At 39.2% G+C, this 16280-nt stretch overlaps 3 protein-coding genes across 7 annotated transcripts; 2 read left to right on the forward strand and 1 right to left on the reverse strand.

The window, feature by feature from the left end:
* Positions 1–3661: 3661 nt before the first annotated feature.
* RB195_013592 (uncharacterized protein) lies at positions 3662–6095 on the reverse strand (the record flags this gene model as incomplete). 2 transcript variants are annotated; one of them, XM_013453812.2, is made up of 4 exons in its annotated part: positions 3662–3802; positions 4788–4891; positions 5075–5245; positions 6029–6095. In XM_013453812.2, the coding sequence occupies 4 exons, from the start codon at positions 6093–6095 to the stop codon at positions 3662–3664; spliced, it is 483 nt and encodes a 160-aa protein (XP_013309266.2). The 2 variants fall into 2 exon arrangements, with proteins under 2 accessions (XP_013309266.2, XP_064059367.1); XM_064203486.1 differs by lacking the exon at positions 6029–6095 and adding an exon at positions 5737–5779.
* Positions 3785–5190, forward strand: RB195_013593 (uncharacterized protein; the record flags this gene model as incomplete). The annotated part of the gene is made up of 2 exons (XM_064203487.1): positions 3785–3927; positions 5007–5190. 2 exons carry the CDS (start codon positions 3785–3787, stop codon positions 5188–5190), a joined length of 327 nt encoding a protein of 108 aa, XP_064059368.1.
* A 1422-nt stretch (positions 6096–7517) lies between the features above and the next one.
* Positions 7518–15735, forward strand: RB195_013594 (uncharacterized protein; the record flags this gene model as incomplete). 4 transcript variants are annotated; one of them, XM_064203490.1, is made up of 11 exons in its annotated part: positions 7518–7588; positions 8031–8062; positions 9224–9288; positions 9346–9510; positions 11918–12073; positions 12917–12981; positions 13093–13248; positions 13335–13449; positions 13505–13597; positions 13654–13850; positions 15708–15735. In XM_064203490.1, the coding sequence occupies 11 exons, from the start codon at positions 7518–7520 to the stop codon at positions 15733–15735; spliced, it is 1143 nt and encodes a 380-aa protein (XP_064059369.1). The 4 variants fall into 4 exon arrangements, with proteins under 4 accessions (XP_064059369.1, XP_064059370.1, XP_064059371.1 ...); XM_064203489.1 differs by lacking the exon at positions 15708–15735 and adding an exon at positions 15340–15349; XM_064203491.1 differs by lacking the exons at positions 7518–7588; positions 8031–8062 and adding an exon at positions 7857–7884.
* Between the last annotated feature and the right edge of the window lie 545 nt (positions 15736–16280).

Raw genomic sequence — 16280 nt, forward strand, 5'->3', positions numbered from 1 at the left:
AGCCTCAAGAACGAGCTGGAATCCATCAGAGCTTCAGTCGCTTGGACCACATCCATGCCGAGGGGAATTCATAGAGGTTTGCGGAGAATGCCGTCTGCTCGCCGCTTCAACACTTCGAGGAAGTATTTGATAGCGTAGAAGCAAATGTAAAATTTTCACTGTTGGTCGATTAAGGTGTGAACACTTTGTGTGTGAGGACCTTAACGGTCTACTACCATCGATGCCCGACTGCGATACACCTCCTCAACCACTCTTCTACTGAACACTTTGGGTACAGGGTTCGACAAGACAATAATATATTGTTGAATTATTATATTGTTGTTGTTAATATATCGTTCACACCTGCGCTACACTGCCCACGAAATCACTTGCGTGGTAAAAATTAGCAATCGGATTGGTCGACAATTTCTCTTACAAATCGCTTAGTTTTGCGAGGCAACAGTGATCTCTTCTAACAACGGCTAAATCAGAGAACATGGAATTAACCCATTGACGACAGCGCGCTCGTGTCTGGCATGTGGGACCGTGCGCTTTTTCAATATGCCCCGGGCACGAGGAGGCCCTTTTTTTTTTTTTTTAAAAAAAAATAATTTTTAATAATTGAAAAAAAAAAAAAAAAAAAAAAAAAGATTCTGATTCCGGTTCTGGTTCAATAGGTACAATTAGCAGTGATGATGATAGCGAGGGATGGACAAGCGATGCTGAAGCTGACAATTTCGGATCACCATGGGCCAGATAATACAGTATTGATGTGATTTCTTTGAATTGTTTTTGGATGCCGTTCTCATGAATCTAATAGAGACAGAAACAAATCGATGCGGAAAAGCTAGAGATGCCCCATTGACAGAAACTAATAAAAAAAGAATTGAAGAAGTTCATAGCACTCCGCATTCAGATTGGACTTGTGAAAATGCCTAGCCTACGCGATTATTGGAGTATGCGTCCTGGATTATGAGGTCATTCATTCGCTGGGAGGATAATGTCCAGAAGCCGTTTTGAGCAACTGCTACGCTCTCTGCATTTCTGTGCCATTTTGTTTTTTGGGATTTTTGCTTTTGTTCACTTTACCGTTAGAAATGAATAATTCTCGGACCATTATACATGTAGCTTTGTTAGAATGCAATATATCTGATAAATACTTGAAAACTTTGAAAAATTTAAAAATATTTGGTAGCGAATAATTTTATCACTGTTGCCCACCTGCGAGACACGCGGTCGTCAATGGGTTAAATGGAGCTCGAAAAGGCAAAAAGTTGCATATAAACAGAAAGAAGAAATTGTTCGTAAAAAAAAACCTCCTGAAGTGAGTAAGCTGACATGAAGGTTTCCGAATAACGGAAATTTTATCACGCCTCTATGTTGAATATATAGCTGTGGAGAGCGACTTGAAAAAGGAACACGTGAATATTCTTGTTCAGATATTCGGCTCACCACTTCTTCCAGAGCTCTGCCGCTCAGCGAAGGCGTTGGTTGACACTGCTGCAAAAGTTCTTTACTATTCACATAATATTTTTCTCTCTGAGCAGCTCCTCCCGTACGCATTACGCAACGTTATCAGTTTTGAAATTTTTTTTTCAAGACTGAAAAGTCGAGAACAAATGATTACACTTTCTGTATTCAAACCTATACTACTTGTACAGCATGTTATAGCACACTTCGTGTTTCTTCTACTCTGAGCAAATTCTTATGATGAAGCTTTGATCATTTTCAAAGGGACCACTCTGATCATACTTCATTTCATATTTGGTTCCCGCTCAAAAATGCTGATGATGCCAGAAGCACGGAATGTTGTCGCGTTCAGGTAGGAAACTTTAGAGTGTGGCTGGACATAGTTGCCCCAAGCATCTGGAGAAGATTCAGTTCTGCATCTTATGTGCACGCAACAGAAATTCTCAAAAGACAAATTCTTGGTTGGTTGAGAAGTACACGCAAAAAATGACGTTAACGCGTTCGAAAAATTGAAGTATTTTTATAGAAATTTAAAGGTAATCATACTAGCCGAGGCTTTGCGGGGGTAATTGGCTAATTTTTTGGCAAATAGCCTTGTTCAGACCCTGAAATGGGCGATTCCATTCACATTCTAAGCGACCACATCTCTCCATAACTAAAGAGATGAACTCTGTCATTGCTTTTTCAACCGCTGACGTAGCGACTACACTAAATGCTTATCCTGGGTTGGGGCAGTTTAGTAATGACCGCTGACTGGTCGTCGATAACGAGAGCGAATGATTCGAATGTCTGATTTCGGTCAGGAGAGCCATCGAAGATATCACACAAGTTCCCTAGCTATCGATAGGAATTCACCCTCGCGAATTTAATATATTAGGTTTTGGCGTAGATCCAAAATACCCCCTGCATTTTTCATACCAGCGTTTTAGATTCATGTGCTACGATTTGAACCTGGACTTCAAAATTGGCTCCGTTATGCTTTTTTCTTCTTTGAGTGTCCATTCCCCGTCACCTATCCTTTTCATTCATGTTCTCTTTGACGCGAGTAAATAGCGGTCGAGAAGTTTCGCCAACATATTCTTCGCTAAAGCTCGCGCAAAAAATCAGAAAGTCTATATGGGTCTTAAACTGTTTCAGGGTCCACCAATGGGACAAATAATACAGTTTTGTATTGCAAAGATGGAACGTGAGGTGCAGATGTGTGCCGTACGCAAAAAAACAGCCGTCGCTTATCTCTTACATTTCCAAGACAAGTAACGCGTTTTTCAGCATTGATCACGCGTCGCACATGATCGTTTGATTGTTACCTTTTCCAAAGTTTATCTTACAAAAGCACATTCGCTTTTTTAGACCCTTGTGTACAATTCAACCCTAATATTTTAGCATAGTTTTTTCTAGTGAATTTATTTTTCCTCCATTTGTTTTCCCAACATAATTAAGTAGATTCAAAGGGGAGTGGAATGCCATGCCACACAACGGCAAAATACGCATTGCTACCTATTTGAAAATGACGTGTTCATCCAAATGCGATTTAGCTGGTTTTTTTTGCGGTTTATTAATGTCGGATCACTTCCATTCAATCAACAGGTCAGAAATTCATAATTTAGAAGAAAAAGATAGATACAAAAAAGAAAATGATAAGGTGTAATGGATTACGGAAGTAGAAAAAGATCATTTTTATCAGTGATGGCAACGTTGCTCTTTTCTCCATGAAGATAAATGATTAGGCACAAAATTGGGAACACCATGTTGCCTTTTTTAAAATTATTCCTGTGGAATCTTCATGCTTTGTTTCTTCTGTAAAAGAGTTTTCTGGCAAACAGGAGCTGGAGGGAAGCGATGGATTTGCTTTATTGTTCTTTTTTCGTTCCGTTATTTGAGTCGGTGACTGTGATTTACTGCAATGACCCTGAATTTTCATTCTGGAAGGTGTTTTTGTCAACAAATCCTGCACGTAAACTTTGCAAATCAAATGAACTCCATGGATTCCATGAAAATGAATGAAGTTCCATTGAATTTCCAATGAAGAAACTTCACTTATTCGCTTTGAATTTTCTTCCTACAATGTAATACAGTAAATAAAATTGGTCTCATTTTTTCGAGAGTTCATAGTACTGGTTCTCTGTTCATTGTTTATTTATGTTACAAATAATATGCGCTAGAATCTTATTACAAAAATGAACAAAATAGATGAACAGAAAAAAATCGACAACTACAATGGAGTCTTGTCAATCCTCGAAATTCGAGAATTATTGGGTTGATCACGGTAGTAAGCATTTGATGGGTTTGTAAGAGACGATAAGATCCTAGTCTTCGGCGAGCTTCCAGAATTGAGATGCGATCGAGTCGGCTCCTTAAACGGATGAAGGATAAAGCGCACCCCGTTGATCAATCGCCTACGAATTCGACTTCAATTTGGAATTCGCTTGAAGTTCATGAAGAAAGGCTTGAGGTCTATCGAACTCAGAAGGATCAAAGGTTTGTTTGGCACCACGGCGGATTCGAACCTTCGATCGATCGTGCAGCCACAACGTCTTATCTACTGCACTACACCTGCATCGGCATGCTATTGTAATCTCGCATTTTTAGATCTCAACTGAAATGAATTCCCAGTCAAAGACAATGTTAAGGTACAGTTTAAGTTGTTTGTGTTTTGTTGATGTTTTAGGTGTTTTAGGTACGTACAAGGAAGCACGAAGCGTTCATAAATACTCACGTCAGTCGATGTCTTGTTCTAGATCCTTTTTTCAATACCCGACGCATTGTTGTTATTTATTTATTTTATTTTTACTTCATTGTTGTTCCTAGTGAACACCTACTGTCAGGCATCACATTAGAAATCAAGTGAATTTACTTGTTCCCGCTTTTTTCTTTTTTTTTCAAAATGCAAGCGTTTTTCTTTATCAGTTCAACAATGTGAACAAAAATTAGAGGAATCGGTAGAAAATTGACAGTTTCACCATTTTTCTGGAAGAAAAGCTAGATGGAGGTATCCCAGAAACAGTTGAGAGCTTTCAAGGGACAGCTCTGGAGAATGAGAACAAAAAAGGATCTCCGAAAAATCAATGAGTGAAAATATGTTTCTCCTTAAGTAGGTTCAAATACTTATCTAGCAGATAAAAAAAATTGAGAAAAACTGGGCTCATTTCCAGACAGAAGGGCAATCTGTCAAAACATCACACTTATGCTCATATTATATATGCACTTTGAGCAACTTTTGCTAACAACATGTTAAGATGTTTAAAGTCTTTTCTTTTAAATAGTTGGCATCTATTCGTGTAGCTGCTTTAGGTGTCGTTTGAAATTGAAAAATGAAATGAGCTGTTGACAAACTGCACCTCTGTATTCCTTTTGTAAGCAATCCAAGGTCGATAAGGTTGGTATGGATAGTACGGATATGCCGGATTATAAACAACAGGCGGATAGTATGGTCGAGTCAAGGCTAAAATGATCTCAGTGTTCTGCTCATACTTCAAATACGGAAAATTACGACCAAAATTCCGAACTCTTCTCTGCGTTGCCACAAAATTTTAATATTATTAATTGGCAGGATGCAGCAGATATGTCCCAACAGTTGAAATCGGCTTGAAAGAAAAAAAACCATGTAAAATCAAAACTGCTGTACCAGAAGTAATCGCAGCTATTCCGAGTAGTGTTCCTGCGGTTCCTACTCCAGGTGGTGGCGGTGGATTGGGTCTTGGTGGATATGATCGTGGTCTGAAGCGTCCTGCACCGTGGTGAAGATAGTGGTGGTGGTGATGATTCACCCGCAGTCGTCGCCGCTGGGACAGCACACCTGAATAAAAGGAAATTATCATTTATCTTCAACGCAATGGTGGACGCACCCACAGCCATAAAGGGTTCTGCAGATTTCAAACTAACACCACTGTTTCACTGTATCATTATTGAATAAAGCCACAACAGATGTGCTCGAAATTATGGTGATTAGAAAAATGTCCTTGAAAATGATGTGCGATTTTCCGCCGACATACCGGATTTTGAGAGTCCTTCAATGGCTCCACTACTTACGGAATTTAAAGTCAGAAAAATTCTCAAAGTTTAAGAGAGTTTCAGTAGTTATCCAAAAAAGTAAAAAATTGAAAGAGGATGCACAGGATTTGTCCAACACCTCTTGCGCGGCTCAACTTTATTTCACGGATGTGGGTGGTTGCGCAGCTCAACTGAGTGTACTATGCTCCATGATAAACGCGTAAAAGAAAAAATAGAGTAATTGCGTTTTCCTAAGAAGAAAATTTTAACAGGATATTAGTAAGGTAAACTCCTCACCGGTTATTGTCAGAGTTAGGAGCAGAACCAATACGCACCTCATTCTTGTAGTTCAAAACTGAAAAAAAATCAAAAATTGAGGAGAGAAGCTGAAATACCAATGGAAATAACAGAGAGTGTTTTAGAAAAGAATGCAAACATTTTCTGGTTAAATCTTTCTGATACATGTACCTCCCTGATTTTCAATATTCTAAAATGCCAGCGAAAGGGATGTAAGCAGATACATTAGTGATTTTTACTAGTTGCTAGCAAGAACTTGTAAAGATTCTTGATCGAATTAGGGTCTTCATACCATGCAACCTAATCTCGTTCCAAACGGGAACCGCTCGATCCTTGGGATAGGGTCGAAGCTCAAACATCTGCATCACATTTCTTGGTCCAAAGAGATCACTTCTCTGTAGGTACGGAGAATTTTGCCACGGGCTGCTAAGAATGTATCTTTGAGTATACATACATATAAATATATTCTCAGAGAAATACCATTGTTTCTCAAATGCTGTTGTATTTAAGAAGTTTTCTATCAAGAATTACTGGACGTAACCATGGAAGATTATTTTAATTAGAAACTTACGATCTCCAAGCAGGCAACAAATTAATCTAATTACTTTTCTCGTTTTTCGCGCAATGAAACCATTTTTTTAGAGAAGGATTGCATTGCAGACTCCTAATAAAAATCAACTGAAACTGCCATTTTGGTAATAACTTAAAGTCTTAGTCACAAATTTCCAGTAAGTGGTCTTGAAATGCTTTAAAGGCATCACCCCACGAATCTGAGATGGTACGGATTTCAGGTGGAGTACTCGTACACGGGTATCATAGATTGAGGAGAGGGGGGTGATTCCGTCCATTTCTTCCTAATTGCCGCAAAAAAACGGCCCGGACGATGCGGCGCGAACACAAGGCTGACGCGCTCCAATGGAACTCGTTGTAGAAAATAGCGCGCCGTAAAACCGTATCTTCCAGGCCGTTTTTACGGCAATTAGGAAGAAATTGACGGGATCACCCCTCTCTCCATAATCTATATGGAATAATCTATATCTATATCCCGTATACGAATACTCCACCCGAATCCCGTACCACTTCAGATTCGTGGAGTGATGCCTTTAAATGCCATTCGCTTTTATAATGCGTTCGAATCGGTGTTACAGTCAAATGCTGCACCATTTAAAAGCGATATTCCCGACGGGACGGCAATATTCCAGGGTGTTTCATTCACAAAGGAAGGTTCTTCGCACGAAACACACATGCAGGGAAATATGCATACAATAGATAACAGTGCATGACAACAAGAGGACCATGTCAGTGAGCATACAAGGCGATTAGTTATATCATGCAGGCGTTGACAACATAAATGTTTATAGGTAAACATTGACCGTCCTATATATGGAAGAATTAGTCCCTTTTTATTTTACTTTCATGTTTTCATAGCGACTGCACGTGAATTTTTTAATTATTGATCAATATTTGTTCTTCGTATTGGAATAGGTTTATTAAAATAAAAAAAGCTGAAACAGCGGACCTATTTGCGTCCATGGGAGAAATATGGAGCGTTGGCGTGACCCTTCCTGAGAGCATTTGAAAAAATCTTGCGATATCTACCATAACTTCTCCGATGGAGTTTTTTTTTTATCCATAAAAGGTTTCTTTTAAAGTTTAATCAAGAAATAAAAGGATTGGACGCACACATTACTTCTCATTCAATTAATCTATGCTGTGAAGCGTTGACTCGATCTATTTGCTAGAGGGACTATTTTTTAATATTGTGCCTACTAGATTTTTAGATGGAACTCTTATTGGATCGAAGTTCCGGATTTTTCGCTGTCTTAAGAGGCAAAGTGCCAGACTACCGCGGGTCAGTGTTTCGATAATCGTTCAAGGAAGGGAAACGGAAGCCATATAGACTGAAAATAGTCTTACGTAGTGTTCCACCGGATGTTCGACAGTTGCTAGCACGCACTCCACAACACAGAGTAAGTGGCGCTATACATGGGAGATTTTTTCAGTTTTTTTTCTCAATTTCGTGTCATTTCTGGCAGTCTCTTCAACGACGTTATCCGGAACTTCGAGTTAGCTTCTGGCGTGGTATGGATGGTGTAGTCGATAAAAAAAAACAATAAACTATGAATCATCGATTCAGATGCATTCGAGGTGATGATTCTTGACGTTAGAAGTTAGAGTTGTGATAAGCTATCAGGAAAGAAAACACTTGCAACTCTAGCATCCTTGGGTGTCCCCAGCCATAATTTGCTCTTCGGCAATAACTCGGCTGAGCGCTGAATTTTTAAAAATTTCAGCAATCTTGCTACTTGTGATCATCATGGAAACGGTTTAGTATTTGCCGTATTTATTTGTTTTTATCTACTTATTAAATTTGTAAATCTTTATGTCTGTGTGGGGCAGTAGAAATTACACGTCGTAAGTCCTCCTCTATTGTCACGAACATAAACGACCATTGAATTAAAATAGACGTAATAATCGTTACAAAGGAGGGATTTCAACTCGAAAGTACGTGGAGTCAAAAGACTCGAAAGTAGCCTGGTTCATTTGTTGACTCACGAGACGTCATATTGTGTGAGTTAGGCCATGATGCGTATTCCTCCTTCATCACATCTCCCATAAAATCATAGGTTATTGTTCATACTGTAAACTAAATAGACACCGATAACGAGAAGAAAACCTGGTGACAGGGTCAATACTGTGTGCGAAACTAATTCGAACGCTCTCTGATGATGCAGCCTTCTAGAAGCTTCTTTCCCGTTTTCCTCTGTTGACACATTCAAAAATTCACTTACTTTACGCAGATAATTTGCTATATATGATACAAACATTTGTACACAATGTGCATTTTATTCCGTATTAGCCATAACGGTGCTCAACAGTAGCCCTTTGTCTCCATTTTAGAAAAAGAAGAAAAATGACAATGGAAAAAAGAAAAATGGAAAAATCCCTACCAACCTAATCAGTGATCCATTTGTAAATAATATGGTGTATACTACTAACTGCAGAGCATATTAAAATTTATTATATGCAAATGGTGTTTATCTAGCAAATTATTATCTGGCTCATTTCAATGTTTTAATTTTTCTCATTCGAAATCCCCAATATGTGCACGTTTGAGCTTTTTTTCTTGCTTTAACGCGATTTATGAATCGAAACGTCGTGCTGGTGAAAATTGGCTCAATACCACACTACAGAATTCACTGTATTCATACAGTGGCTTAACCGTTTTCATTTTTGAAACCACTTTTGGGGCTCTCTGTAGCCTAACTCTCCGATGCAATAATTTTTCATTATCATAGTTTTCTGGCGTTATTTTGTACTTCAATAGGCTTGCATCTAAAATGGTTCGCAGCAATTTCTCATCCTTTTTTTTTCAAAGGAAAAAGACTGTTGAAGGATATGAACTTGTGGTGCAAATGGGGCTTTGGTTGCATAGCACTTTCTTACTGCATATTTCTGCTGTACATTGGTGAATGGTACTTTATAGACACAAGTACTGGCTCAAGGAAGTTCGTTGGATTTCATTTGAACTGGGGTCGATTTGGAAATCAGGTACATTTTGCGTATATTGTAGCAATCAACCAATATTTGGCGAAATTCTTACAATAGGATCACCATTACGGCAACGAGGGTGCACCATGCTCACTGCAATCACCATTATTTACTCTTCAAAAAGGCTCCGATGGGACGCGTGAATGGAGCCCTGTAGACACGGGTACTGACTCAAAGAAATTTGTTGGATTCCACTTGAACTGGGGTCGATTTGGAAATCAAGTATGTTTTGCGTAGCTAACTTTGAATTTGCACTACAACCTTTAAAATTTGTTTATATCGAAAACACAATATAGTTTTTGAAAGTTTGATGGTAAATCCTTTCTCGAAGCGCATACCATAAGGTACAGAACGGCCAATACTAAGAACTCAGTGACCAGCATAAGTGGATGTGGTTACTGTACCGCGGCAGAAGACTTGCAGTAAAACACTAAGGAGATGCTAGAACTGTGTAAGACTGCACTCACCCGCAACGAGAAAGATGAGCCTAGCACGACGCCTTCAGAAAGAGTAACCTTCTCGACGAAGAGAATCCTGTGTTGATCCAAGTGTTTTGCGTCATCCCGGAACACCTCCAAATTTTGATCTTGGTGATGAAGGATTGCATGGCGCCCAATGAGATCAAATCCGAAAGGTTTGATAATCTACAAATAGTCTGCATCAAGATTCTGTCAAAGCCTTTCACACAGCACTTATTGGAATGCGAGGCTTCTATGAGGTAAAAAATGAAGCAAGACCGTATCAGGTAAAGCAAAACCGTATCGTAATCAGTCTAATCAGTTTGAGAAGAAAAAGTCGGCTTTTTCTGGTGGACCGTTGGGTGAAAGAAAACAGGATTCAAAGATCGTCAGATGAAGGATGGTCAAGCAAAAAAAGAATAGAAATTCAAAAAGTATTTAGAAAGATTCGGCTGAAGGCGCACACACAGTTTCAAAGTTCACTGAGGTACATATCTCGAGGTGTATGCCTCACTTTTGTGCAATTGAAGTAGACCTTCGATTTGGTTGATCGGATATGAGAGCCGTGCACCAACACCGTTTGATGCATACGAGTTCACTTGCTTACGCAGCAACTTCTCCACCGTTCCCCGAAAAAAGAAAGAGCAGAAGAACTTACTCGAACAGTTAGCAACACTGATTTTGGGGACGTAATGTAGAAGTAATGGGACAACATGAGAGTGAGAAGCCTATAGGCGTCAGTTACACCAGTTTTTTTCGGTCTGCATCATCGACTGGTTAGCATAACATCAAAGATCTATCAAATGTTGTCTGAATTTGATGAAACGTTTAGGGGCATTGATTTAGCGCTGAAGTTAGGGGGAATGATGTCGATGAGAGGCGGCTTAAAGGCATCGCCCAAGAAATCTGAGATGGTGTGGATTTCAGGTGAAGTATTCGTATACGGGATCAAAGATTAAGGAGAGGAGGGTGATTCCTAATTGCCGTAAAAAACGACCCGGAAGATGCGGCGCGTGTACAAGGCTGACGCGCTCCAATTGAACTCGTTGTAGAAAATAGCGCGCCGGAACGCTGAAAGCCGTATCTTCTGGGCCGTTTTTACGGCAACTAGGAAGAAATGGAATCAGCATTCTCTCCATAATCTATATATCCGTATAGTAATAACCCACCTGAAGCCAGCACCACCCCAAATTCGTGGGGTGATGCCTTTAAGTCGTCCTCAAGGCGCTATGTTGTGACAAGGGACACTATGCCCATCATTCGTGTAACGGTCGAACCATGTCGTCCAACCCCTACAAATTAATTTGTAATGGTTGTCACAGCTGCAGCCAATTGATTTGTTAAAGTCGAGCGAGAAGTGCATAAAGAGGGCACCTGATATCTGCAAATGATGCGAGTGATCATGTCGGGTCTTTTTAGGCTACACAATAATCGACTCACAGTTTTTGCCGATGTTGACTTTGAACCTTGTGCCAATTATTATATAGCCCGAACACCTATTCCTCGAATGCTTTAAGTGTGCACATAACGATTCTGATACCTGTCAGCTCTAGGACCCTCTTCTAGTAGATCCCTAATAAACATAAGTTACTCATTAATGTGTGAGTGTGTGTTCGTTATCGTTTACTCATTATACTTATACACCCATCATATTTATATTTATAATGGCTTATTGTTGCTATTTTAATGGAATAGAGAAAGGACAGCTGTGCCAGAAATTTTCATGTTTCACCATTGCTTTCATGAAAAAGCGAATCTATTCAAGAAGTGATCCCATCCCTATGTCATACAATTTTTTCTTAATGAAAAAGCTCATCACTGGATTGCTACCATGAATAACAACGTAGGTAGTTTGTCCTGCGACAGCTGTGTACAGGATAGTGAAAGGATGTCGCGGAAAAATCAATGTATTTATTGCGGATGGAAGTTAGCGAAATATGCGTAGTGCTAGTGGTATTTGTTTTCTGAAGGAAAGAAACTTCTGGTTTTGTTTATAGTAAGCGACCAGCGCATATGAGATGATGAAATATATTCAGGAACTGAGGTTCTTTTTGATTAATTGTTAATTAGGAGAGGAGATGACAGTACTTTTCCCTTTTTAGGTGAAAATTGTTCCTTAATTCTTAGTTTTTCTTCTTCGCGAGCATATGAGATTATGTTGCTTTTTTCAGTTATTTCATTTAATAACTGGATATGGAATAGCAAGAACTTTGAAAAGAACACACTATTTGCCGTTCAAGAAGGGAGTGAGAGACCATGTCATCAAATATTTGCAACAATTCAGTCTTATTTTTCCCCGACTGGAACAGACTTATGTCTTAGCAGAGGTAGGCTTATTTTTTCACTACTCATACGCTTTTGAAGAGACGATAACTGAATTGTCTTTAATGAAAATGGATAATGTTGGATCAAAACGAAATGAAGCTCGGTACAGTTGCATAAGTGGCTGCGAAGCGGTGCACTGGACTTGTCGGTTAGGATCAGGAGAGCATGCCTGCTGGTACCACTCATTGCTGCAGTTTCCAAGAGTCGCATTTCGACTCAAACCGCTAGCTTCCCAATCCCAGCGGAACCTCCAAAATCCACAGTCATGCTGTCCGTAGTACTTTCACGCATATGGATTCATTATCTACGATAACATTTTAAATATCGGTTTCGGTCATCATGTAAGAATCTCTCTATCAGTAACTGTAAAGGGTTTATCCTAACTAGAAAACGATGTAAGCTGACATTATAGTTCAAAATTCGGTCTTCTTTGAATCTTGACATTTGTGGATTGTCGTGGATCTTCTTGAATCGTACACTACTTTTGCTTCTTTGAAGTTGTCCTTGAGTAATCTGTGAGATGACAGAACATTTGGAAGAAGGAAGGGCAAAGGGGAGGGGGCGTTGATGCGGATGCGGGGGCGGTAGGTAGATTGCACGTGTCTTTGATTTTCCAGGGTCTGAAGAAGGCGACGACGCCAAGAACGTATGCCAGAAAAACATCGATAAAAATTCGTGGTTCTGCTCAGAAAAAGTATTGACCATATATTTTTGTGAATATATAGGTGTAACTCTTCACTTATTGTAAGATGTATGCTCATATGTTATAAAATAGACATGATAATCGAATTAATCTATGTCCATATGCCTGTACATATAAGCGCTTTAGTTCTGAAACCTTCCAGGATGGAATCAATCAAACCCAAGTGAGTTTTGCTGGGTCCTGCTGCGCGTACGACAATCCCTTACGGTGCGTCTTATTCACTATTTTTTTCGCTCACAAGCAGGATCCACAAAAGTATTGATGGAAGTAGTACACAAATTTCCTCATCACTAAATTTTAACCTTCTGCATATTTCAGGCTTTCTAACAATACCGATACCTATTTACTATTAAATTTCATTTACGGACAAAATCCGAGATATTTCGAAGACTATCTTCCGGATATTCGTGAAATCCTGCAGTTTTCTGTGGAAATGAGACGTAACGGTAGTGAGGTAGTGAATGTTTTGAAGCGGTAAGGAAATGTGTAGTAGACGGCTTGCTTCTTCCTATGTTCGGCAAAGTATTTTTTTTGAAAACTGGATTACCTATTTTTCGCAGCACCCATTCACATTTGATGTGCATCCACATTAGGAGAACCGATTTCATTGAGAGAAAAATCTCCACGGATTTGTCAGAAACTGTAAATGCAGCGAATAACATTGCGAAACAGATGGTGAGCTGTTATTGTTTACACAATTTCGATACTGTTGAAATCTTGATGCTTCCAGAACATTTCCCAATTCATGATTTTTGGTGATGACCAACAATTCATGCGCAATATGTCATTTGCTATTGTAAGAGATGGAAAATGGGCCGATAATGTGAGGAACACAGCGGCAAAGACGTGACAATAAGTTCTTAAATAGTTGAAATTTAGGCTGTTCTGATATCAAAGTATGAAGAATCTATGGATCTTTATATTGCTTCTCAGATGTGCAAATCATTCCTAATTACTGCGGTTACCTCAACATTTGGATGGTGGCTCGCCTTTTTCATTCCTAATCAAAGCGCTGTATTTTATATGCCAGACCGACGACCACACGCGGATAAGGTTCCCAGCAAAGAACTGTTTCTGTATGTTTTCTTTGTTGTTGATTTTTTACTCTGTTCTTCTGGATATCTTTCGGATAGTTGCATCGTATCCTCCTAAGGGGGCAGTCGGTAACAGGTTCCGCTCAGTCCGCATGATCGATCGGAGGTTCGAATCAGCTCTAGAGCCAACCAAACCTTTCATTTTTCCGGGGTCGATAAATTGGAGCAATGACTTGGCTGGGAGGATAGAAACACTTGCTCGATAGGTCAGGTGGCTCCCGCAAGTCACCGTATGGGCTACGCACGCATTCGTAAATCTTAAGCGATTCTGAGATGAAGTGAACGTGGTGACGCATTTCATGCGGATTGATTAACGCCAGACACTTTATCCATTTTATGCTCCTACAATGACCTAATAGGACACAAAAATTTGATTGAAACACAAATGAAGCGAAGTGAAATTTACTCAAAATTTTGAACCTCAAAATTTTGAATTTTGTGGCGAAAGCATTGATTTACGCCTGAAGATCTTCTGTTTTGCTATGTGATCCCTACAAAGAAATTCCTCACTAAACACGTATGTAGTCTAGTAAGAACATAAGATGTTGGATTCAAAGTTAAAGATTTAAAATTAAAGTTTCCAACGAAGTAAAAACCTAGAAGAAATCGTAACGCAAAATCCATGCGGCAACTAGGTATTTGGAGAATTTAGAAGCTTAGTGCAGCGAAAATGTTGATTTCAAAACGCTTTTCGATGTTCTAGTTTTTGTCCGTGCTTATCGTTACCTTATTCAGTACTATTTGTAAGGATTATCCTAAAAAAACGGAAAACTCTTTTATGTGCTAAAAATCGCATCACTTGCTCTTAGGGTAAATGAGTATGAGTCACTTCGTTTTTGATGATCAAGAAAACGTGATCCATATTGGGTCACAATGTCGTAAATGTGTAGCCGCAAATCATGCGTTTAGACTACGAGAAGACCGCTGCTGTAACGCGAAAAGTTTCCGACCTTTTCATATTTGTTGTCCTGCTCTAGCGAAGAAAAGTGGGAGAAAAAGACAGCGCCAAAAAAAAAACGGTTTACTTCACTTCATTCACTCATTTTAACTTAATGAAGAACTATTCGCGTGTAGCAGGTAAAAGTGCATGTCGTTAAGTACACGTACTCTATACGTCCCAACACTGTCAATTTTGTGATGCCTATGGAAAGACATATACTTGCATCAAGGAAACTAGAACGTAAATAGACTGACACAATGAAAGGGCACAAAAAAGGCGGAGCTGTCTTCAAACATCGTCATAAGACGTTTGATAATGACGCTTGCTTTCGATTTGGTTTTCGTTCAATATCGATAAGAGAACAACTCATGTTTGATATGTTTTAGTGCACTTATTTTATTTATATATTTATTTTGCTGCAAATTGTTAGGTGTTTGACCGAAAAGGGAACGTTAAGGAGTCATCCAGAGAGCTATTCTTGCAACAGTGACGTATGTACTCCTCACTAATTTCCTCATGTTTCACATTTAGAAATGGATAAACATCACTTCCCACTGAACAGGGAAGACCGACACCAACAAGAAATCATGACAAATGAGTTAGCCTTATATCACTTATCACTACCACAAATGTAGCCTCTAATCTCAGAGTCACACAAACGTTACGATATGAAATGCCTCTTCATCAACATTTCTGTGAAGCTGCAACGCCAAAGCCCATGACTTTAATCAGCAAGATCCTAAAGACGAGCGAGCAGTTGCTCTTTTTCTGTCAACCGCAGCCTTTTCACGTCACTAAACACCACGCACATTTCGCCTCCTGGTCTGAACAAATAACGAGGCGAATGTAATGAAATGTGTTGTTGTTTCTTAAGAAAACTATAGGTTTTTTTCTTGCAGGAAATCATGGCGGGAATACTCGAAATGATGCTCTGCACAGCAAGAGCAAATTCTGGTCTGCTTTCGCCTGTTACTCTACACTTGTTGAACTCTTTTTGTTGCCCGTTCCACATGTTAATATCATTTCCAATCGTTGGAATTAAAATAAAGGAACTTTCAGAATGAAGAATAAAGATTAAATTGTATGCATTTTTTTCAAAATATAGGATAGGTTTCAGGTCTTTTTTGGTTTTTGATCAGGTTTTTTTTCACTCACTTTTGTAGGCGTCAAGCACGGTATGTTACTTCCAATCGGTTATTTCTTTACGAAAGAACATAATTGATTCGCTTTTAGTGTGAACTTCAAAGCTAATTTCTAACTGACTACTCTACATTCTTAGAGCTTGTTCTGGCTTATCAAACTCTTACAGGCTTCCGTTGTTTTCTATTATTTTGTTGTAGTCTTGTCTATGCTTTGTTATACATGTACTAGATGGTAAGCTCCGAATGTGTTCAAACAGTTCAGCGCAATGCACCTCGGATTGAACGAAGCCAGAGGGGAGAGACGTTACCTTTTAAGAATAGAAGGAGTGA

This window comes from Necator americanus, chromosome V (assembly GCF_031761385.1).
Source record: "Necator americanus strain Aroian chromosome V, whole genome shotgun sequence".
In the NCBI taxonomy this organism is placed as follows: domain Eukaryota; kingdom Metazoa; phylum Nematoda; class Chromadorea; order Rhabditida; family Ancylostomatidae; genus Necator; species Necator americanus.